Source organism: Morone saxatilis, unplaced genomic scaffold (genome assembly GCF_004916995.1).
Source record: "Morone saxatilis isolate NCDOM2014 unplaced genomic scaffold, NCSU_SB_2.0 Contig2, whole genome shotgun sequence".
In the NCBI taxonomy this organism is placed as follows: Eukaryota; Metazoa; Chordata; class Actinopteri; family Moronidae; genus Morone; species Morone saxatilis.
Window position 1 is genome coordinate 13,604,105 of NW_023339762.1, and position 25,696 is coordinate 13,629,800.

Consider the following 25,696-nt stretch of genomic DNA (forward strand, 5'->3'; position numbering starts at 1 on the left):
TTTGTCATATTATAGTAAACTGAATATACTGGAGTTCTGGTCTAAAAAAAGCAGTTTGAGTAGATTACATTGGGCTCTGGTAGATTTTAAGGTTGTTGTTTTTTTTACCATTTTGAAACATCAATTAACAAATCAATTAATCAAGATAATCAGCAGATAAACCAATAAAGAAAATTGTCCTTAATCCTTAAAGTAAAAAGACTGATTATCTGTAGTTTGAACTGTTTAGGCTGTTTCTACAAGTACAAGAGAAAATAAAAAATCTGAGAGAAACAGGAATAGATTATGAATAGACACCGATTTTGTTCACCCAGAAGACTGCGTGTGCATGTCTATGTGCATAATAAATATGTGCTGCATATTCAAAGCAGTTCTGGACATGAAGGAACTTCAAATAGAAATTAATTGCAGTCGCACACTGTAACTCTAAATCAAGTAGATTTATGTTCAAATGAGCAGAAGCAATGAAAACAAACTGCTTGAGCATAAACAAAGCAACACAATGATGAAACAACGATGGTTCTCTAATTCAGTTCAATACTGGGCTTCTGGCCACAGGGACGGAAAGGAAAATGGGTTATTGGAATTCATCTGAATTACTCATGAGGACATATTGATTTTCACAACTAACTAAATCCTCAAGTATCAGCAGAAGGTTGACTTTCATCTGTAATTGCATGAAAAAAAGCTGCTTTTAGTTTTTCTTTACAGTAATGTCCCCACATCGTGAAGTATTTGAAAATACGTATATAATACATTAAATTTCAGAGCTTTATTATCAAATCTGGCAAATTATAACAAACAAGCTAAATATAAAGTCAAGTTGTTTGTTTCAATCGCTCTGTTTACTATATCATGGATATGGTTAGTTGTCACATGTCTTTATTCCCTTTATTTTGCGGACTGCTTTAAAATGATCACTGCAGTATGATGTATCACAGGAAGCATGTACACATAGATACAGCTCGGCTACACAAAGGCCAGCCAAGATATGGAGAGTGTTTTTTAACCAATTACCGTCTTGAGTGCGTGTGAGATGGGAAAGCATGCATGCATGTGATTGCATGTCCGATCCATTTCAGAGACCTAATTAACCACTGATCGATCCAACAGCAGCCTTACACACCTACAAAGACGAAGACCTACGAGGGTGCATGCATTACACCACTTAAGGGTACTAGTGGCATGTGAGGCAGCGCACAGTAACTGCACTGTATGAGTTAAATGCTTGATACTCACGAGAAGAAACCTTAAATCACAGGAATGGCAACATTTTCAAAAGCACTGATTGGTCAGACGCCTCTTCATCTTGTCAACAGCCTTAATTTAAAACTTCAGTCCATGATTGCCTCAGAGAAGAAGAGGAGTATTTGACTAAATGTGGGTAGTATGTGATTATGATGTCTATAAATGCTGCAAATAAAATCCATTAAGAAACAGCTAAGAGTCACGGGAAGCTATACTGTGTTCAGGGCAATGTGAAATGAGGGTCCAACAGTAGAGATGTGAGCAGGGTATACCACACACTTAACTTACTTACACCAAACCTTCACAAGAGAACATCATGAAAAGAGGGAACCAGCGAGGACACGGTGGCCATTTGTTCTAATCAGCTTTCTGTTGTTCTCTGCCAAACAAAGCATTTGCATTCCTCTCTTCATCTGCCTGTTGTCTCTGTGCTGACACACTGGTCCTAATTGCACTTCCCCTCTCTAGCTAAATCCACCGTTATCTCCTGGGAATCCATGTCATCTCCAGAAGTCAGCTCCATCAGCCAGATGTTGAGTCGTTAGCATTACTGCTCTGCACACGTCACCGTGCTACAGAACACTGGAACAGCTGGACCACAAAAAAGAAAGGTCTGCAGGGGACAGTGCATTACCGCCGTACCCTGCAGACCATCCTGTTCTCTCATCAGCTGACTGTGCACGCAGCATTCAGCCCACGAAGATCAGACAACTTGCTGGTGTAATCTGGTGTTACAGGCAAAATACAGCTGACAGTTGCGGGATATCTGGACCTCTACTGGTCCAAAGCGGAATCTTGCATTATTTGGGTCAGAGTGCAAACTACGTTAAAGAGCATGGGAGCACAAAGAGAGGGGAGTTACAAGCAAAGTGAACACAAAAAGGCTTAAAATGGTGAAAGGAGCTTAGATCAATCAGGACAGCTGAAAAAGGGATCACATTTGTACTAGAGATACTTATCTCTTGCTGCCAGAGCGCAGCTGAAGCACAACAGCCTGCATGCAGCTCAGTGGCTTAACACACACCTGTACTGTGGCTCAGGCCCACCAGCAATCATATTAACCATATTTACGCAGTGTGCCAGTTCAGTATGTCTGCCGCTGCATCCACGGAACGCTTTAATGATAGACAGCAGTTAATTATGATATAGACGACAGGGAGACTGTGTCTATAAAAGAAACAAGGAGAAGATACATGCATTACACTGTACTGAGATGATGCACAGTGGTCATGGAAACACACAGTATGTCAGCACTCAACTGTCACAGGAATCAGGGGGTGAAGTTGAATGTTTGCCGGATTAGGATTGGATTCATCAGTAAGCTAAAAATGACCCAAATACTCTTTAATGGTAACTTGAAATGGGATTTGCAGGAAACAGTGTTCACCTTTAGAGGCCCACACAAAGAACCTGCTCCTGCTCTAAGTGTGACCCAAGGGGGGGCGTGCATGAAGTAATGACACTATACACAGTTAACATCTGGGTGTCCTGATTCCTCACAACATCATTTTCATTTCAATCTCTCTCTCTCTCTCTCTCTCTCTCTCTGTGTTCAGTGTTTTGCGGTGTGTCCCCTCCCCTGTCCACACTGTCTCTGCTCCATTAGACTAATTGTACTGTAATAATCTCCACTGATGTGTGCTTCTAATATCTTGAATGGTCATGTTACCCTATTTTGATTACCCCATTTCCAAGCCCCTGCTGCACTGTAATCCATTGCCCTCGCTAAATGATAAAAAAAAAAAAAAGTGTAATTCAGATGAGTGGAAAAAAACTGCAGGGACACACATTGGCGTACAACTGGCCGGTGAAAATATGATGACAGTGAGCCTCAAGGTTAAATGTCATGAAAATCCCTTGATGGCGGTGATGAACACAATGCTGGTTTGTATGCAGCATGCAATGTAATGTGGAACGTGCACGTATGCATGGCACAGCATGGCTGCTAAAAATTAAGGAATTACAGGTTGGCTTAGTTTGGTGCAGAAATTTAATTTATAAAACTGTACAGAAAATTGATTGGTTAGATTACTATATAGCCTTTTCTTGTGTGAACGAAACACACACACACACACACACACACACACACACACTTCTCTGGGCCAAACAAAAGAGGGATTTATGTCCTGATATAATTTGGCTGTACTTGTGTTTATAAGAGGATTTTGTATACCAGTCAATTCCTTTATGATACATCACACTCTAAGTCTGTACAGCATGAGTGGTTAAGTCTTTAGAAATGGTTAATTTTCAGAAATGAAGCCATTTATCTATTCGAGGTGTGTATGGATTACTGAGGCACATTCAGTTTATGATATTCTGCACACACTCCTGATTATCACATTGTTATCATAACATCACCACAGTGATAAAAGAAAACACTTGTGTTATATAGGGGATAAGTATGTGTCATTAATAGTAAACTTATTGTATTTGATGGAATTTTACGTCCCATCAAGATTAAGCTTTTATTCAAAAAAATAAGAAAAAAGATCACACAAGCTTAAAATGTGTGGCAGGATCACTGCTGCACTTTCCTCTAAGACACCACTGCTAAAGAAAGGGTTTGCTGCACACAAATTACCTAAAATCACTGTACGGGTGGATTATCCAGAAGCCAGCAGACTTTACTCGTTCCCTCTCATGCTCCACGGCCCTCTCACTCCCCAACATCCGCAGGGAGAACTTGTTGACTCCCGGTTGGAGCATCGCCCCAAACTGCCGGTGCATGAAGCCGGCTTGGTACAGCCGCTCGTCCTCAGGTATTATTTGCTCGCTACCCTCCAACTTGATTAAACTTGACTGGTCAAACATAGCTGCTTGTTCGGTTGCGCCACTCAGACCACCCGCTGCCCGCTGCTGGGCCCCCGGACCGTGCTGACCGGGGAAACTCTCGCTGACACCGGCATCAGCCTCGGGGATGAGGCGCCGCTGCTCCGCTGGATCTGACCCGGGAGGATGCCGCCCGGTGATGGAAGAGATGCTGCCCCTAAATAAGCGACAGTCCCCGTTTAAGTTGGTCTTCACAATAACGTCCCTTTCCAAGTCTTCGCTCCTGGCCTCCTCAATGCTCTTGCAACTGCTTGCAGGAGACGGAGAGGACAAATGTTTTAGGCGAATACTTTTCCTCTTAGTGTCCTTGTCGCCGCTGTCTCCTTCGTCAATCACGAAGGGTTTTTGCCCAATGTTTTGCGGCAAGCTGTAGAGCCGTTTGCGCATGGAAGACTGGAATCTTTCCATTTTGAAGAAGGAGAACAGATGCGCTTTAAGGATAGCCCGTGAAAACAGAGGGATGAATCATGAATCTCATGCACTTGGGGTGCCACTGGAGGCAAAACAGTGACGGCGCATCCGCAGGACAGGTTGTATCTTATTTGACACTTGGGATGTGCCTCTTTCCCCAGGTCCAAGCATTGAGATGCGTCAACAATACGGGTCCGCTTCGCTCCGACGGTCATGTAAAGGCGGTAAACGGGAAATGCGTGTAAATCCAGGTAAACCCACAGCGTGCAGACGAGAGCGCATCAGGATGCAGCATGCTGAGCGTCGGACGTGCCGGAGTGGGAGAATGCTGCTGCTGAGCTCCTCAATGACAAAGCATGATCTCCACCTCCCCAAAATATCTGAGCTTTCTGTCAGTGCAAGGTGATGACACACATGCACGCAGCTGGTAGCGGCATTCAAAGAGCGCTGACATCACTGATCCATCAGCCTCACGCCTTCTAATAACGTGAATATTGGCGGAGCTATAATCTATTGGGTTGCCATAGGAGCCGGAATGGCACATGTGCTCACCCCGCCCTGCCAGGACAACTGGAGGGGATGATTCAAGGATCGGGTCCAGCCTTGGATTTGATAGTTCACTAGTTGAGAGAAAGCGACAATCTAAATATTTGGGCACATCACCGTGCGAATAGGCTATGTGTCGATCTGCCAGAAAAAAGAATATTGCAATAGTGTGTCTTGCTGTCGGAATCTAGACGCACACTTTCTGTGAAGCTTGTATCTGCAGCCTATGAACAGTATTTACGTCCTATTTAACGAAGCGTAATGGATTATAAGACTTGTTTTTTTCTAGTGTCAGAATTTCTTATAATTGTTATATAATTTTGCATTAAAAAATTATGAAATTTTATGCCCATCATCTTGTTTTTTAGTTACGCAAAATGAATAAAAACTGTCTTTCTTAAGGTCTTATGACAGTTCACTGAACGCTTCAAGTAAAGTGTGCATTTACATTATATGTAGGACTCTGCATTAGAGATATGGGTTTTATTAAGTGTACCAAATCCTCATACGAAGCACAACAGATAACAATAAACAAACCAGTGAAAACTCTCAGCGTGCTGTAATTTATCACCTCTCCAAGCCAACAGACCTCCTCCCTCCGGTCCCCTAGAGAGACTAACATTTCCAATTTGGCCTTGAACCCACAGCTTGAACACCACGAGAGAAGTCAATGTGAATAATGTTCTTTCCTTATTGTGGATTTGTCTGAACCTTCATCACTTACCGCGATGGTATTATATTGAGCTACAACATGTTTGGCCTCCTGTTCCCTGTATTATGGCAGATTAATACACACTAATAGTGCGTGCAATGTTTCATTCCCTGGAGAAGACATTTTCAGTCATATAGAAAAGCGATTGAACAGTTTGCCGGCAAAGACCAACACGGCAAATTCATTTGGTGAAAGGTTGTTGACAGCTGGTTGTGTTACTGTCGATTCAATGCAAACTTCAATAAACTGATCTAAACCATCGCAATTTCATATGGTATAATGCTCTATCTATCTATCTATATAATGCTCTGTACAGTACAAAAAAAGGGACTTTTTTCAATATAAATGTATGTATCTGTCTGCAGGTTATTCAGTTTTCTTTATTGCTGCTTGTTATTTGTGTCTCTAAAGATTTCTTGGTCACGAACTGCCCAGATGAGGATTTCACACTCTTTATGTCTTATTTTAATACTTACCAGTTATCACTCTCATTATGTTTGCAGGCAGCAAAACCTTGTAGGTTAAGCTCCCTGTTCATGTAGTTTGTATCCCCTGTAACTTTGACAGAAATATACTGTATATGTGGCTTTGGCTGAATTTAATGACCACATAAGATGTTATTACTGACGTTTGGCCACATTTGGTCTTTCTCAAGATGTTATGTTAAAATAATTATTTTGAAACTGTTCTGTGTGCCAATTTTTCTCCTGTCATGACCTAAAGACACACACATACACATTCTCAGCAGCCGGACCATCACCCTATAACGGTTTGCACAGTGTTGGGTACCATGTCAAAAAGATGTTGTTTGACAAGAACAGACAACTTGAAACACAGGAGGTAAAAAAAAAAAGTCCAAAGGAAAGCTACTGTGTTAACTTAGAAGAAAAAAAAAATTATATATTAACCTCTCCAACAAAGTTTGAATATACCCACTAAATTTGTTATTAAATATAATACACTGGCCTGTTTAAAAACTAGTCCATCAGATTTATTTAAACTTCGCTACTTGAATGAGACATTAATCCACACAGACAGAACTACAAATCATTTTTGCCAAAAGTTGTGTTCTGTTTTTTTTTTTCAGGGTTCACAAAGTCACAGATGTCTCTTTGCTCTAGAAATGTTTTATTATAGTCTGAATCCCAATGACACATTAATCCAGGACACAGTATTACCTTCTAGGAATCAGGTCCAGACAATTAAGTTGAAAAGGTATGAAAACACATTACAATATTCCATTCCTCTCCAGCTAGCAACAGTTATGGAAATGTGGCTGAAAGCCCAACAATGAGACCTGTCCACTGATGCTACCAGCCAGCAGGCACAATAAAATAGCGCCCCCCTTTGCTGTACTACTGCAATTTTCCACATAATATGCTGAAAGTGCTGCAGCATACTGTTTCAGAATAACCCAGAGGAAAAACACACCCAGTTGCCAGTTTATTAGGCACAACTAGCTCTTAGTGTTAAAAAAGAGGTGATACAACATTATGGTTAATTTAGAGGCTGTATGGTGCGGTGCTGGTCAATTCACTGAGAGGTTTTATACAGTGACAAAACACAAGACCCGGTAAGAAGACAGGAGGCAGACTCTGTGTCAGTGATTCTTCATGCTCAAACGCAGTCAGTGGTTGGACAATGTTCACCAGATGTAAAATTCTTATTGTTAAGATGTCGTCCATATCATTGGCCCAGAGACTTCACCAGTGTGTTTGCTGTTGTTGTTGCTGCTCCAGACGCAAATTCAAGAAATGCACTACAGGAACTGTATGAGGTCCTCAGCAGTCACAGGCAAAACATGGTGGTGTTTTTATTGTTGTTGGTGATTTTAATCTTAGAACAGTTTTATCTAAATTCCACATGCATATAAATGTGGCAGACGATCCAAAACGTCACAGGCCACAAAAGCAGGAGTGCCCCCATCATGTGTGAGGCCAGGCAACCAGTCGAGCTAAACATTGTATGCCTTTTTTGATTTCCTCAACAAAGAGTCAGCTGTAAAGTCGACTCTGCTTCCAGAGGATCCACCGATGACAGTATCTACAGTGGATGTGAGAAGAATCCTGCTGAGAGTGAATATGACTAAAGCTGCTGGGCCTGATAACATCCCTGCCCGTGCACTAAAAACATGTACCAGTGAGCTAGTTGATGTCATTGCTGACATTTTTAACAATCACTGTCACAGGAGAGTGTTCCCACCTGCTTCAAGACAGCCACCATCATCCAGTGGTCTGCAGTATCTACTCTAAACTAAATTAAGTGATGTGCTTTGAGAAACTGGCATAAAGAATGACATCTCTTCAGTACCAATAGTTCCACAGAGGACACCATCTCCACTGCCCTCCACTCAGTCTTCACACACCTTGAGGAAAACAACACCTACGTCAGAATACCGTTTGTTGATTTCAGCTCAGCATTCAACTCAATCTACCCCATTATACTGATTGGTAAACCCAGCACTCTGGGCCTGAGTGCCATAATCAACAACTAGTTTCCTCATAAACCCAGACAGTTCAGATTGGAAGTAACACCTCCTCCACTCTAGTGCTCAACAGCGGAGCGCCTCAGGGTTGTGTACTCAGCCCCCTCCTGTTCAAGTTTGCAGATGACAGCACCATCATCAGCCAGATTTCAAACGAGACTTCATATGAGGAGGAAATCAACGATCTTATAGAGTGGTACACAGAAAACAACCTACTACTCAATGTCAGCAAAACCGAGGTTGTTGTTGATTTCAGGAAAAAAGAAGCCAAGACACACACTCCTGTTTACATCAGTTGAACTGAGGTTGAGCAGGTGAACAGTTTTAGGTTCCTGGGAATCAACATCCCAGAGAACCTGTCATGACCATGTCACATTTCCATCACTGTATTTCTCAAAGCTAAGAAAGCAAAATCCTGAGCCAAGTTCTTGATAACTTTTAAAAAGAAGTGAAGGAAAGCATTCTGACTGGAAACATTACAAACTGACACGGGATGTGCATGACCCAGGACAGGAGGACTCTGCAGCAAGTAATTAAAACCAACCAAGAGTATAAAGTCTCCCAGTGCAACTCCCAATTAAAAATTTTACTTGACACAAAGAAAGTTTTGGATATTTTCTTTTTCCACATTTTGCAAAACTGGCAATTAAAATAATATAATGTGCAAATTCTATATGGATATACAATTTAAAATCCTTCCCCACAATACCAGGAACATAATTTTGGTGGAGAACTAGGAAACCTTAAGTCTGGTTCACAGATATTTACAGTCACCACAGGCATCCAGTCAAGGATAACAGAGACACTTGTAGTCTGTTCAAATCTTTAGTTCTCCATAAATAAATCACAAGAACTGAGTGTGGTCTATAATCAAAAGAAGTATATATAATTATATTAGAATTTGGTACTACAGTATTTTTCAGCAACCTAACAAGGAAGTTTTCTTAAAGCTCCACCGAGGACACTTCATGAACACAAATAGCCACCATAACACTTCCCCACATCCATTATCATCCCCCTTCAACACTTTGACTCGTTAGATAAGTAAAAATACATTTCTGTGCTGATAGAACAAGCCAAAGCAAATACATAGCACAAGACACATATTCTTAATGAAGGCCATGTGATCTTTGGCTTCATATGTATGGTGCCTGGCTAGTGCCTTAAATAGGACACACTTAAACTGCAATTAACAAATAAGGTATATATTAATACTTGCTGTAAAGTTTATACATAAATACCTAACTTACTTTTTTAAATTGTGTTCCTAGAATATAACACGGGGGTTTTTAATGTCATATTTTCCATCTTTTCACATCTACATTAATACATCAGATGTGTGCTTAAAAACAGCATTACTCTTGAATCTGAAGGGTCTAGTTTTAGAGTATCTTATTTTATTTTTTATTTCATTAGCTTATTTGACAGAGACAGTGCTCATTGATTGAAAAAAAAAAACACTGTAAACGAACCCAAATTTACTTCGAAGACTGTTTTCAGCAGTTATGTCAGGCCAGATGTTAAAAAGAAACCACAACAACATATATATTCTTTCTACAAGTCTTGAGTCTTAAAAGATTTTTGTGCACCAGTGGAGAATCTTTAATCACTGTTTGCTGGTCTTTGTTCCTCTGATGTCTGAAATTCATCATGTTCAATGAGTCTGCTGTGAGTCACTTAAAATCTCACTAGATGGCGATGTTCTCCATATGCTTTTATTTTTCTGCATTTCCATGATGGGACAGACTGTTTACATCCTGAGTGGTACAACTGAATGTCTGGTGTGTCTTTACATTAAATAAAAAACAACTCAACAGACACGCTTTCTTTTTTGAGATGTTTATTCTTAAAAATGAGTCGGGATCTTGCAATTGCTTCACATGTGTCAGTCCTGACGTGGGCTTCTTTCACCTCCTCCCACGTCAGCTGTAGAGTATTCATGCAGCTGTGTAGTATGCCATCAACGCTCTACGGTGATCCTACTAGTTTAAAGCTTTGTCACAGAGAAATCAAAAGCTGCAATGATTTTCAATATATTGATATGGATAATAATTGCATAGGATAATAGCCATGCTGTACAATACACATAATTATAAAACAATCATTTAGAATGATTAGTACAGATCTCCTAAAGTAGGTTTATACAGTATTTCATTATTCTCAACATTTAAGTGCATCGTATAATATGAAGTCTTTATATTAATGCTGATCTGATACATAGTTATAGTGATTTAACACATACAGTACATACAGTAAAGTAAACCTTAATCAAATTTAGAGGGACATTGCAAAGCCCTTAGAATGTAATAGTCTGATAAAATGATGAAACTTAGAAAATGGTATGCAGCAGGATGATAAAACTATACACAACTGTCATACCAGATTATGGTGGCATTTTCTTTTACATTGCAGAGTATTGTTTTTCCTCTAGAATACACAGGTTATCTACATGAAGCCACTCTCAGAGAAAAGGAAAAAAAAAAAACCTTTCTGCCTTCAAACAGAAGGTCAGCATCTTGCATGCATTATTTTAGTAAAAATATTTAAATTAGTGGATAAGAGGGAAAAATCATAAACGTCAACAACTGCATGCAGCAACAATGGTTATAATGTTAATTCCATATTGGTTTGAGTACCTCCTGCCCTCGCACCCTCACACAACAAAATCATAAGGCATGCCTCACTTAACTCCTCCACAACCATACTTTTAATGGTGGATAAATCCTATAAACAACGGGTATGGATTCCCTTCTTATTTACCTTCATACGGTTAATACATGTGTAATGAAACCTGTAAACAAAGAGAAAATTCAACTCATTAGTCTGACAGTAGTCTTATTTTGGTTGACAAGAGCTTTCAGAGATAATTTCATATGGTGGCTCATCTGGTAATCTGTGGCCACAGGCGTGTAATGCATATTATTAATCAGGCTTCCTTTTAATAATTTAAGACTTACTCAGTAGACAGGCTGCTTAGTTGGTGTTCCTCTGGCGGAGGTTCTTGTCTTTATGGTTGTTGGTTGAATTAGTTTTCCTTTAGCAAGGAGTAAAAAAGGACAGTTAGTTCACACCTCAAGTAAAAGATGACAGGAATTCTAATAACTATTAAATCATTTATCAAATAAAAACACTAAAAATTGTCTATCTCTGTCTTTTCACGTTTTTATAAATTACATTTGGTCGCTGATCATTTTGAGTCATCTTCTTCTGCCAACCAGTGATGGGAATTTAAGTAATTTCTGACATTTTATAGAATACTGATGCAATTAAGAAAAAAAAGACTAAATGGTAAATTAAATAGGACACTACACTGATTTTGACATCATGGTAATTTGTGGAATGACCCTTTAATCAATAATGAAAACAATACTTGCAGCTCTGGTGCACACTAACATTTTTCACAGTGGAGAAGTAACCAAAGCCGGGTCTAGTTACAGCTCTTAAAAGGACCAGTGTGTAGGATTTAGTGGCATCTAGCAGGGAAGTTGCCGACTGCAGCTAACTGAACACAGCTCGCATCTGTATTTGATGAAATGAGAACGGACTGTGAAGTGTGTAGGAGAAACGCAGTGACTGTGAAACCCTATCTAGAGCCAGTGTTTGGTTTGACTGTTCTGGGCCACTGTAGAAACATGGCAGTTCAACATGGTGGACTCTATGGAAGGAGAACCACAGCGCCTGTAGATAAAAACAGCTCATTCTAAGGTAATAAAAACACAAATCTTATATTCAGATGATTATACACTAATCAAAACATAACTATGAATATTATATTCAATTTCTCCTCCTCAATGTTACACACTGGACCTTTAAACAATTCTTAGGATTATTTAGCAATAAAAGTGATATATATATTAAAAAAAGAGAAATAAAATATAAACTTTCTCTTGTATACTTTCTGTTTTTATTTCTATTATTGTTTTATATACTTCTTATTAATTATTTTTAATTTCCTCTATCTGTAGGCTACTTATTTTCTGTTCTTTTGTCATTGAAATGAATCTCCCCTCTGGGAATCAATACAGGCTTATATTATCTCTATTATTAACCTTTAAAAGGTATAACACGTTATTTTAAGCCGCCCCATTTAGCGTTTCTAAACACTATACAAACATTAAATAAATAAATTAAACAGCTATAATTACATTCTTAAGTGATTATTAACATATATATTATCAACAATTATAAATTGTCCTATTAGGACATATTTTATATAATTATAACTGTGTTTTATTATATTGCCATTCATTTTCTTTTTATATACCAACCTCCCCTTACAGGTGCTCACAGGAGGAATTACATTTGTTACCAAATAGATGAATAAAACACTTACTACTGATTAGAACTTCACTATAGTGCATTATAAATAATTTATTAAATGTTTATACGGTTTATGCCTGATAATAGAGGGACGCAAAGTAAAACATGGCCTTTTTAAGACTCAGAGCATCATAGTCTGGGCTTCCGTAATCAGGAAAGTTCAGATGGTAACTTGGAAATGTCACCGACTGTTCACTTGACTTTAAAAAATTTTCCTTGTAATGTATGAATGCAGCAAAGCACCATCACGTGATGCTCGCAGTTGTCTGTGACCCAGATTTGGGGAGTACACTGAGCTCTAAAGGAGTCAGGAGTGGAGACATCATGATAAGCTACTTTAAAAAACACACATTACTAAGCTAAAAAGAGATAGGGTATGGAAGGTAAAATGTTAAATACTTACACGGGTCCAGCTGGGTCATCATCTGATGCAACAAGGGAAAATATGGAGAAATGAAGACCAAAAAATAAAAAAATCGCAAGGAAGTTGCACACGATGAATAAAGAATAGCAACATGTAACAGTAGCTGTGACTGACACATGGTGCAACTTAGCACTGAGGTTTTTGAGAATCTTTATGTTTCAGATGTACACTATGTGATGTATGTGTGTTATGGGATGAAAACGAAGCTTAGATGAAGTAATAAAATAGTAAACAATAGGCTGTCATGCCGCAGAAAACCCACCTCATGAGGTCACTCACAAACACACAGAATGCAGTTAAATCCAGCACAAACACCACATTAAGAAACGCATGAGCAAGTGAGAACACTTACATTCAGGCAAAATTCACATAAAAAATGAAAGAAAATACTGTTGTCATGCATAGACAGGCAGCGCTCTCAAAGAGCAGCTGTTCCCTAAAAGAGATTAGTTAGAAGCAGCATCAATACCAGCCCTCTAGTGGAGTCACTGACGCAGTGTTAAATAGTGACAGTACAAAATATTTTCAGTTCCTTACAGTGACTCACATGCCATTTCACTGCTGCAGTAATAATGAGTTTGATGCAAAAATGTGAAGTTGCTGTTTCTGAAAAATAAAAAAATAAAAAACAATCTTAAAAACTAAAAAAAAAATTATTTAGCTGCACTTGACACTAATGAGGAAGCTAAACAGAACAGTGTACTGGGCTGTGAGCTGGAAGAAGATGAGGCTGAATGCTTATTGAAATTCATGAAGCATGCAAAGTCTCACACTTACCACAAACATGGTTTAGGTTGTGCAATATGGGGAAAGGGGAGGATGGGAGATATTACAAAAATCTGTTAAAATACTCAACAGGTTGGAAGCTAACCTTATTTAAAGAAATGCAAGAAAAACATGAATTATTAACATTTCATGAAAGAATTAGCTCTATGACTCACGCAATCTACATCCATTTTGTAAGACTGTGAGGCTTCTCAACGTGATTTAAACTCAACAGTCCATTTCTGACTATGTAATGAACCATAATGACAATATATTCCTGTAAAGTGTCATTGATAGTTATGAGCTGTCAGTCATTTGCTGCACGTTGTAACTAATCAGCATGTGGCAACATCAAAATTCTGTTTTAAGAGGAAAAGGTCACCCAAATACCATTAATGCATTATTTATGATATAGCTAAACTCTTGAAGTACTCCGTAGTATTAGAGAATCCCAGGATGGCATACGCAGGTTGTTGACTAACTGAGTGTCTTGTGGTTAAGCTTGCAGCAGCTTGGGGACGGCACAAAGTCCCTGGAAAGCCATTAATAATTGAAACTGTCCACCTCCGCAACACTGCAGTATCATATTTCTCATGAATATTAAATGCATTAAATTGTCCCAACAAGGTACGACCTCCTGCAACAGTGTCTGCCTATTGGGTCAACCTTGCCAGACTGAATTATTGAATGCAGGCACAGCACAGTGTCAGGTGGCTCGTTCGGTGTCTATGGTGAAGGAATGACTTAAGCAGACACCCGAATAGAAAGCGCTTCCCTTTTACGGTCGCGTCGTTGCCCAACGCCACACTGACAGGTTTTTTTTTGGATGAAAAAAAGACTTTGCAGAAAATTCACAGGAGACATCTGTGTCAAAACTGAACAATAAAACCAGTTTGTCCTCAGATTTATTAAAACTGTGAAATAATATGAAACAATCCTAAACACCACCGCTGGTGACTCACCGTCTTGTAAATCTTCTGGCTTCTTACGCTTCTCATAAACAACGATGATGACAACCAGGATGATGATCTCGGCCAAAACCCCCAGGAGAGGCCATAAGGGGGCCAAGTGGCTGCGAACCCTCAGCACGATCTTCTCCTCGCGGGTGCCAATCATGTTGGTGGCATTGCAGTGGTACTCGCCTGGATCTAAATTGATGTCCAGGTTGATAATGTGGAGCTCGGTGTAGTTGTCTTTGCTGTTGATGAAGAAGCGACCGGTTGTGTTGTCAATGTCCTATCGAAGAAGAGGAAAGAAATAATGTGGGGGTTGGACAGTCTGACAGTTTAGCTTTTATGTTCTAGGTAAGAAGTTTGAGGTCTTAAAACATTACATTGTAATCTTTCCACTTCCAATATGTTAAAGTATCCGTCTTATGTTATTATTGGGGGGACTTTTGAATCTAAGTACGCCACAAAACTAAATGTAACTTCCCTGTGCATTTCGATGTTTCTGCATCCCAATGAAGCAAACTGCAGCACCTGTGGATCATTTACATTTAGAGAAATCTATTAAAATAATGTATAACGTACCTTATAAATGCCGTTGTCGTACATGCGCCAGGTCCAGACAGGGTAAGGATAACCCACAGACTTACAGTACAGCACTGCACGCTGACCCTCATTCTTGTTCTCACTACGCTTGTGGCCTGTGATATCAGGAGCAGCTAAACAAAATACCAAAATAACAATTTGTTATTAAAATACATTCAACAGAATTCACAAAAACTAAGTGTTACAGGTCTACTGTGGGTGCAGTAACTTATAAATGTACGTATACTCATGTGAGTCGCATGAAAATGATAAATGGGTTACTTTTTTTTTTTTACTTTTTTTTTGTTAAATTTGTCAATTTCATCTTTTTATTTTAAAGTAGAAACTTGTAATAAATACTCTTTTTATTGCATCTATCTTTTCAATATTATGAAGCAATTCTTACGGAAAACAGCTGCATAAATGCATACGTTTTTCACGCAATAAACAGCTGCTTTATGGAGTTCAGATAATAAAATATTAATAATAATAACAATAATAGTTGTTTATAGTGTGCTTTTGCACAAAGTTTAAAATAAAGTATAATTGGCCTTAAAACAGCTGCAGGGACTAAATAATGCAGCAAACAATATGCAACAAGCAGAGAAATATTAAAACAAAAAACTGACAATAAAATAAATAACACATAAGATACTATCTTGTTGTAATTCCAGTGAAGGTTGCCATGATCAGGGAGTAAAATATGGGGAAGTCAGTTCAGAAGAACATGTGATCCAATGTAACATTAAGCAGCCTGTATCATTTTGTGTATTCTATATATCATTAATCTTCGCGGCTATAAATCCTCTTTCTGCCCGGATGAATAGAAATGCCCCATAAAATAAAAGCAAACAGTCCCAAAATCCAATTTGCCTCTATAGCGTTGTGTGACAGCAGAAAAGGCTGTCCAGATTTTTACCGTTGGGACATAATCCCTTCCCATCAGACAAACAAGACACCATCTGCTGCCACTGAGCCGGGCATTGGTTAGATGGAGGTGTCAAGGGCGCCGGCTGCCCCTGAGCAGCCAGCAGAGCCGTTTGAAATCACAGGTCCTCGCATGACAGGGCTGCTAGCGCTCAAGGCCACAGGCCATTTTTATTGGTCACATCTCTAATGTGGCCTTGAAACTGAAAAAGAAGCCTGTAGCTCACAAATCAACACCTACATTTAACTTCGATGGTGGCGTTGGCTGGAGGAGCCAACTCGAAGGTGTAGACACACATGTACACTCCGGCATCGTCTCCTCTTGGTTTGTTCCGCCTGCAGAGCAGAAACACGCCTCACATGAACCCACATGAAACTCTGTGTTTAGCATTCACACACATACACACAGAAGCTGCACAAGCTTATGCCGTGACTCCTACCTGTACTCAGTGTTCCTATTTGTGCTGCGTGTTTCCAGGATCTCCTCTCCGTTCTTCGTCCAGAAGCTCTCCTGGTGGACACTGTGGGCGCTGGTCAGGTTGCACTGCAGTGTGAAACTGTCGCCTTCTATAGGAAGCGTGATGTGGTCGGAGGCGGTGATTGACGGCTCTATAAGAGAGACACAGATCAGCTACGACTGAAATGATGTTTACTTGGACTCGTGGGTGAGGGTGTGTTGGAAGATGTAAACAACAACGATCAAAGGGTTCAGACAGACGCCTCAGCCAACCACACTTTGTACAATATAGCACAGGAATAGGGCTGCGGGGTGGGAGGAATTATTTTGGGCATCCAGGGTTCCTTAAGTAGAAGACATGAAACTCTCTTGGTTGAATCATCAGTACAAAAGATGACCAGCTGCATTAGAAAATATCTGGTTCTTTGATAAAAAGTACAAGGTACAAGCCTGTGTACATAAAAATGTACGGAGAGAAGCCAACTACAGCTCCCAAGGTGCATTTCCCTAAGAAGCATATAATAACTGAGTTTAAATTTCTGTTACATGCATCAATAATGATCACCATGAGCTAAAAGATAGAAACATTTTACTGCCCTGTCCACCGTACCACAAAAAACACGACTTCCCAAAAACGACCCTGAGTCCTTTTCCACAGCCGCCAGTAATCACAGGTGTTACCAGTGATACTAATTAAGGTTCTGTCCCATTTAGTGCAGCAGAGGCATTTTTTGAGCCAGCATGCACAACAGCACTACTCTGACTCTGTTTGACATGAATGGAACGGAGCCTTAATTAGTATTATTGGTAACACCTGTGATTGCCCTACTATTCCATGCCAAAATGGCTGCTGTGAAAAAGGTCTATTAAAACTGACGGCCATGATGTAAACCTGCAGTGTCATTAGGCGGGCCCTGTGTTCCTATGTTGAGCAACAGTAAGGATTTTATTAAACAGGAATTTAGAACATTTACAGAGGAGAACTGTATAACCTGTTTCTGTACAGGATACAACTGAAATGCAGATATTTCTACTAGACGACTGGAATATAGGTCAATCATTTTTTATTTTTTTTTATTCTAAAATAAACCTACAGCATTCACGTTTATAAAAGAAGTACTAATGTGGGAGCCAGTGAGGATGACTCTAGATGGAGGAAGACCCATTCAACAACTCTATAAGCTTTAATTTAGATATTTAATAGCTCTAAAGGAGTCCGATAAAAACACAGAAACTCTACAGTAACATACATTTCTATCTGGTTGAAATTCAACTGATAATCCTGGCTTGGATTAGCTTTTAAACCATGAAGACCTTAATTAGAGTGTCACATTTTGCTTAATCCTGATTATCTACATCTTGTTTGCACATGTAGACACCAGTGAACCTCTCAATCTGGGTAGTCACACGCTGAAACTGTAATTTTGGTCAGCACGTACTGTATATACAGCTTTGGTATTGATAGCAAAATGACTTTTTTCCTACTTTACTAAATATAAACAAAAGGATGTCAAACCACACAACTGGTAAATATATTCACTAAACCTAAACACCATCAGCTGTACAACTACTGTCTACAGAAAATAGTCTAAAATGGTACAATTTTGATTAATAATCTGGAACTATCTGATCAAAGAATACATGATTACTAACATGATCCGACATTCGGTGTTAGATTTTTGTACTTTTTGACACTCTGTGCTACAGAAATGTTTCAGCACCCACACTTTTTTGGTTTCCATCTTAGGATCTATGCATTTAAAATTTTGGAACAGGATAGTTTGAGGGAAAATCTGTATCAAAATAATTAAACTTACACTTTTAAATAAAAACTGGTAACGACAATAATAATAATCAAAAGAAAAAATAAATAATATGACATTCAGTTCAGGGAAATGAGAAGATGAGAGCCAAAGGGAAAGAAATGTGAAATACAGAGGAAATAGAGAGTGGGCTCTACAGGGTGTGGGTTGAAGGACGTACTGAACCGAGGGATGAGTAAAATGTAAAATACTACTCAACTCTGCTGGTAAATGAACATGGAGACTAGTTGATGGTGTTTTTCTTCATTTTCCGAGTCTGCCGGGGAGGATGGCACCTACGGAGGAAGCTAGTGGTCCTCTGGAGAGGTTTGAGGGAGGTTGAATCACACAGGAACTGTTAAATTGGGTTGCTAATGGGGTGGGTGGGTTGGTGTTTTCTTCTACACTAACCACTCACTCTGCAGCACCATTATAGTGGCCTGAGCACGGATCCAGGTGGTGGCTGGATTTTGGTGCAGGTCGTTACGGCGTGGGTCATTGCTGGCTCTGCACTCATAGGTCCCAGCATCGTCCAGCGTGAGACGGGAGACACCCAACACACTCACGGCGTTGGCACCATAGGCCGTGCCGATGGACACCCGCCGCTTACGGGCGCCGTCCCAAAGCTGCCTGAAGGAATCTGCTCGGTTGATCTCAGAGTACCACCACTGGATTTCTGGGGTGGGGTTCCCCACCACGTCACAGTACAACTCAAAGGTGTCACCCGTGAGCTTAGTCTCAGAAAGAGGTGATTTCACAAAGCCCGCTGGTGGTGGAGGTGGAGGTTTAGGTGGCAGCATAGCATAAAAAAAAAAAAGGAAAACAGGTGTAGGATAGAAAGAAAAGAAAATAACAAATTAAAAAGGTAACTAGAAAAGAAACACAGATAATATGAAATAATCAAAAAAGACAGACAGATAAAATAATCTTCAAATGAAACAAAGATGATTGTTGATGATTTAAGGGGAAAAAAAGATGTACAATACGCAACTGAAGCTAACTATTATCTTCCTTATCTGTCACTAATTTTCCATTGTCCATCACAATTTTCCAGAGACCAGACTGCAAACTCAAATTGCTTTATTTCCAGTTCAAAACCCAAAGATATTCAATTTACTACCACAGAAGACTAAGAAAACTAAGAATAAGACACAAATCTACAACATTAAATCATCAGATACAAAACAATGAAATAAACATCAACCTCTCTGTCAGGAACAGTGACACAAACATTTTCGGTAAGAGAGAGAGAGAGAGTGAGAGAAAGACAGAGGCGACCTCAGATCTGCCTAAGCCATTATTGCTGCTATTCCTGGGAAGCTTTAATTCAATTCTGCTGGGACGTCCTTGCAGGGCTGCTCTCACTTGGTTTTGCCCAATTAATGATATCATATAAATTTGTGTCTGGCCCGAACGGCGCTCACATCCAAAAGTCCTCCAACTGACCTTGTCATTTTCAGTACATCTTGTGGAGCATAATGAAAACATCATTAGTCCTCAGAAAAGAACACAGACAGCGGGCAAACTATGCTGTTGATTTTACTAGATTGAAACGTCTCCCTCTGTGAACTGAATGCAATAAAAGTGAAACAATTGATCATGGCTGCACAGAGAGGAGTAAGGGGGTGGGGCGGGGGGGCTGCATAGTCTATAGGCTCTGTGGAGAGCACATGAGATTGAGAGGAGATTTATAGAAGCTGCGGCTCTGGGTCTCTGGGGAGCGTGTGGGCGCATGGTGATAGACCCCCTCCGTTTCCATAGAAGCACTCTACGGCAACAAAGTAGGAAGAGAAAGAGACAGCCAACCAGATCATCACAAGACAGACAATCACATGTTTTTGGTCAAGCTGACATCATAACCATGCTGTACAGCCCACAACCGGTTCATCAAGGCCAGCACATTTACTGTAGGCACATATAGATTCCTGCATAGACTCTGTCGCCCGTTTTTTAAGGACAGATAGCTAAAACTGATCCAATACAACAGTCCTGTAAATCCTACCTTCATGAAGGCTATAATCAGTTGTTCTAGTGAGGTGTTGATTTGAGGCTGCAGTTTGTGCTGCTGTTGAACTGTAACCTTACTGATATAAATGAGGTGGATAAAATAATAGAAACATAAATTACCGCCCCCAAAATGATCATAAAATTGAATCAATACCTGTCTAAAACAACTGATTATAACCTTAATGAAAGTAGGATTTACTGCATGACTTTCCTATTAAACCGCATTATTTATTTTTTTACCTCAGCCACTGGTTCTCAAAATATGGTACTAATACCACGGAGAGTACGTGCGTTGAATCTCTTTACAAAATGTAATGTACATTTTTTTTTTATTTAATTAAAATACTACACAATCATAGCTTATACATGTAGCTCGCTGATACATCCATGACTAGTTATGAGCTAAAATGTGATTGCAACAAAATTAATGGTTCAAAAACAATCAATCGTGGCTCCAAATAGGAAATATTGTGAAGAGAAGAGTGGACCAGAAGTACCCCTTTTCCACCCAATGAGCTCTGGCTCTTGAACCGGTTCCGTTCAAGATTCAACAACAGTCAACAACAAACAATCGTATTAGAAAGATACCTTTCACCTGCATGAATTATCTAGGTCTAGCCTATGCTAGTGCATCTTAATATTGATACTTGGAGAGCCTAATTCATTCTGAGGTGGGACGCAGTGTAAAAACTATTACAAACACTGACCTACGTGGACCTAATAAACTGGCAATTGAGTATATAAATACCAGTGAATAACATGACTGGGACTGAGAACTCAAACCAACACCTCAGCTCCTAAAACAGAAGTGCTGAGGACAGATCCTGCCACCTCGGATAGCCTAGATATGTAAAAAGTGCTGAGTCAGTAGCGCTGTCCCTGCACGCCACTGTACTGTACGTGTCTGAATGACGTCACTCAGGTCGAGTTGATGTAAGCTTAGTTCGGGAATGTGTTTATGTGCGTCTCATGTGGGAGATCACTCTGATTGATCTAAAGTTATTCTCTTATTCTTAACTTTTGAATGTGTTGGGCTGCAACCAACTAATTCTTTATCAATTCATCTATCAATCAATTTTTGATATGAGGAGACACCAAATAATGGCTTGTTTTGTCACAGCCCAAAGATATTTAATTTTTATATCAGCATAGCTTCCAGATTTGAATACATTTATTCAATCTTTTATTTTTCTTAAAGATTAAATGTCTGTAAAGAGCTTTTTTTGTTTGTTTTATCGTGTTGGTTTTGTGTCTCTATGATCATGTTTTACATTGAATCTGTGAGTTACATGTAGGTGGTTTTGTGATATAAATAAATTTGTCTTCCCATTTTTATCGTTTTATTGAAAAAAGCCAGAAAATAATATAAAACACAGTTTCTCAGAGCTCAAGGTGACATCTTCAGGTCTGAAAAATATTCAGTTTATGGTGATATAAAACAGAGGAAAGCAGGAATCTTCTCACTGGAGAAGCTGGGACCAGAGAATAGTTTGTGTTTGATCTCGATAACCAACATAAAAAAAGAGTTGCTGATCAATTAATCGTCTAATTGGTTCTGCTCTGAATGTGACTTTATGGTGTTATTTTAATACGAGCCTTTTAGAGTCACATACTGTATTTAGCAAGATAGAAAGTGCTAATAATGAATCATAATTTACAAGGCTTGTATAGTACTTCTCTCCAATCAGACTCTTCTGTCCAATCAGACTCACATTTTACCACATCCTGTGACTGTAAATTTAAAGCAAATTTAAGGTCAATATGGTACCTAAACCAGCAAATAGAATGATAAGAAAGTTAATACCCTTATCACTCCACTTTTTATTATCACTGGAGACTGACTTTAGATGAAATTGATGCTAATTTCTGGTTCATTATTCACTGAAAATCTAACAGCATAACCTGACAACAGATGGCCTCGAATAGTCATGAGTGTTTCATGCAGATATTTTCTCTCTATCTTCCAGTGAATCCATTTAAACCAGTGTAATATGAAGCAATTCTGGCCACTGTCCCAGTTAATGTACCAAAAACTGTCACAACACATATTGAGTAGCTAATTGGATGCTGAATGAATATTCTATCGAAGGAGAAGAAGAGTCCTGGTGGACAGAAACAACAAGAGATCAGGGAAGAAAAGTATCGGAAAGCATATATTTACATGTATTTGCATGCTGATCAGTATAATTAGTGTAATTAGATATTGAAAATGTATTAATCAAAAGTGAATGTGGAGAAATTTTCCTTAAGGTATTATTGTGATTTTCAGTGCTGATATTTACAGAAAATAAGAGCGATTGTTTAAAAGGAATATAAATATGATTTTAATGTAAAATACTAAGATTAATATACTCGACTGAATTTATATCTTGAATTAAAAAGTAATTTCTAACTGTCTAGTGTATCAGGGAGCATGAGAGAGAGAGCGGAGCTATAAAGAAAGTCACTAACACGAGTTAGGACGTCTTTGATGTTAAATATGACAGAAATGCAAATTAGAAGTGAATCTGTTAGTGGATTCATCAATTTGTCAACTGAGAGAAAAATAAATGGCACCAATTTCGATTAAAATTTAAGTTAACATTCTATAGTTTCAGCTATTTGTAGCCTTACTGCAAATTACACAGATCAGACTTCATCATTGCAGGCTCATGATGTGTTATGATGAGCTTTATGTTAATCAGTTGATTTAAAACTTGCAATACGCTCGAGTAAATCCTTCACTATTTCTATGCAGTTAACCCAAAACTGATCAAATATTTATTGGTTGATTTAACAAAATCCAACAAATTTGCACCGACCAGTTCACTAATTCAGACCTTCTGTGCCTTCTGTATGAGAAATTACCTCCAAAAAATGGTATGAATGATACTATTAAAACAGCTTGGTAAAAGCCACTCTACTTTTTTCAATGTAACACACATCCTAAGGGAACCTTACTGGGAACAGTCATTAGCAGATCCAAATGGCTCCTGTGATGTGGCTGTACACAGAATTAAGAAAAATAATATGCTTGTGGAATAAAATACAGTAATCAGATTTTGTATATACAGTATGAACCTGCCTCTCTGGGCTCTTTGAAAACAAGCGAAGGAGATGAGAAAATAGCCCACTTTCCAGCCATATGTCAGATAAAAAGCCATTACACTTGCAATACCAGAAATGTGAGCTTTATCTACTGGAGGGCTGATTGAAGAAGAGATGTTACGAGTGGGTGTGCAGTATAGAAGGAGATGTGTAATGCATTCCTACACATGGTCAACTCTAGGGAAGGCCAGGGCTGAATAAATTCTCACTCTCATTCTCACACAACGCTCGCAAAGCCACACAAGCTACACTTACAATATACACCTAGAAATACTCAGCTGAGACAGAGGGGGTTTTTACGCTGCTCTAAACTGCACGGTGGGGATGAGATTTATGAGCAGAGGGTCATTTGGGCAAGTAGGACCGTGCAGAGAAATCAATGCCATTCTGCAGTGCAGCACATCTCAGCAAAGAGTTAACAGATTCACTGTTGCAAGAGGACATTAAAGCCATGGTTCCCAGTGCAGCATCTCTCTGCTCTAAAAATAGAAGCATGCAGCAAAATGGACTGATGCTATTTACAAAGCCGCACTTCTAAAAGGTCCTACCTCTAATTGCATGCGTGCTATATGCTTTGTTACAACGGCGTCCGAGACTGATGCAGAGAAATATCTCACCCAGCAGGAGAGGAGTAAGGGATGCTGGATCCTAAATGCTGAATTCCTGAGCTGTATCCTAACATACCTGAGCAGACCTAAGCCTGACAGCATGTTGATTGTGTGTGTTTGTGCTCATCTTTTAAAGGAAAGCACAACAGATTTTGAACTTCAGTGTGGCACCATTTCCCTATCCACCTTTTTCCGATCTCCCAACAAGCAGATGAGCAGAACTTGTCCTTGCTGGTTGAGCGGCTCATGTATTCAGCTCCACACTTCAAAGGACATTTTAGGGACATCGCACAGGCCTGTGCTTGGCCCACTTCAGCCCAACGAATACAGATTGGAGCTTATTAATGATTTATTGACCCTGAATGTTCAAACGCTCGGAGGGGGCAAAGACATCGCTTCATTCAATTAATATGGGTTTCTTTCAGTGTTGCGTTCAGGGATTATCTAATGAGACTTGGCTGCTGGAGAGATATTCCCGATGGTCAACGATCTTTTTAATAACAGACGTCTTGTTATGATTCATTAAATAAAAAAAAGCCCCAAATGCAGAAATGCAAGCGACATCCCTCCTTAAAAACCCGCATTTTCCCCACATGATGTGAGACCACCGGCACTTGTTTTCCATAAGGAGAGCGCATGTCCTACCGTTCTGGGAAGAGACGGACTGCAGCATCAGGGCTCCAAATATCGCCACCGAGAAGGACATGACTGCAGCCCTTCGTTTGCCAGGTATCATCTTCGGAGACTGGAGATGGAAAATGCCGACAGGCGAGCGCCGAGGTGACCTGAGCGGAGTATGATGATGGAGCGGGGTGGATTCGCCGAGGCTCGCACCTCCAGAGCGCACTCTCCAATCCCGTCACGCAAGAGAGGGAAGCGTCGCTAGGTAGACTAACAAGATCCTTCAGCGCTACTGCCGGCTACCTGTGCGTCTTTCTGCTGTCAGCCCGGTGCAGCAAGGGAACCACCTTTTTTTTCAAAACCACCCGTTTAATCTTACATCCCGCGAGATCTTGGAGGAGCGCAGAGCGCAGCGCGCACGTCGCGCAACGTCCCGTCATAAAGTGTAGCAAGAAATGTTATGAAAACAGTGAACAAGATGGACGCTGTTGTTTTCTTAGCCGGCTTTGACGCTTGTGATAGTAGGTTATGGCCAGATGAACCCATGTTTAAGATCCAGCGTTCATGTAGTATAGGAGAATGGAGGCTGAATTGATAAGGATGGACACATAAATATGTTTACACGAGCCTAAATCAATGAGAAGATGTGGCTTCCCAATCACCCGCATATAGGGTTCTTGGAATATGATGTAACTTTCTTTTCTCCTCAAATGGATAGTTTCAGTTGACAGAAATGTGTCATGTGTTGGGCTCATTTCTTCCAATTTATTATTTTAAAGCTTACACAAGGCAGAAATTCAAAAACTGTCCAAATTACCTTTAATTCCCACTAAGTAGGCCGGCTGTTGGTGTTATGCGCAATTTAATAGTGCAATGATTCAGATTTAGTTCAGTTTTTGCCAGTGCCAACCA

General features: G+C 39.7%; 2 protein-coding genes across 2 annotated transcripts in view; both read right to left on the reverse strand.

Moving 5' to 3' along the window:
* LOC118330625 (potassium/sodium hyperpolarization-activated cyclic nucleotide-gated channel 3-like) overlaps positions 1 to 4,488 on the reverse strand; it is a 14,488-nt gene extending 10,000 nt beyond the window's left edge. The window contains exon 1 of the mRNA XM_035665249.1: positions 3,833 to 4,488. Coding sequence (XP_035521142.1) covers positions 3,833 to 4,488 — 656 coding nt within the window. The remainder of the gene's footprint in view (positions 1 to 3,832) is intronic.
* A 5,587-nt stretch (positions 4,489 to 10,075) lies between these two features.
* Positions 10,076 to 25,169, reverse strand: LOC118330037 (neuroplastin-like). The gene is made up of 8 exons (XM_035664416.1): positions 24,809 to 25,169; positions 16,643 to 16,811; positions 16,444 to 16,538; positions 15,276 to 15,409; positions 14,706 to 14,979; positions 12,958 to 12,967; positions 11,192 to 11,268; positions 10,076 to 11,025 (listed from the first exon to the last, which is right to left on the reverse strand). The coding sequence occupies exons 1-7, from the start codon at positions 24,897 to 24,899 to the stop codon at positions 11,208 to 11,210; spliced, it is 834 nt and encodes a 277-aa protein (XP_035520309.1). The 5' UTR covers positions 24,900 to 25,169; the 3' UTR covers positions 10,076 to 11,025; positions 11,192 to 11,207.
* Between the last annotated feature and the right edge of the window lie 527 nt (positions 25,170 to 25,696).

Excerpts from the sequence above, each read along its gene's own strand:
- LOC118330037 (XM_035664416.1), bottom strand. The coding sequence starts at position 24,899 with ATGATACCTGGCAAACGAAGGGCTGCAGTCATGTCCTTCTCGGTGGCG. Across the intron at positions 16,539-16,642 it reads AATAGGAACACTGAGTACAG|GCGGAACAAACCAAGAGGAG; the intron begins GTAGGAGTCACG and ends TCTGCTCTGCAG. Across the intron at positions 15,410-16,443 it reads CGCCACCATCGAAGTTAAAT|CTGCTCCTGATATCACAGGC; the intron begins GTAGGTGTTGAT and ends TATTTTGTTTAG.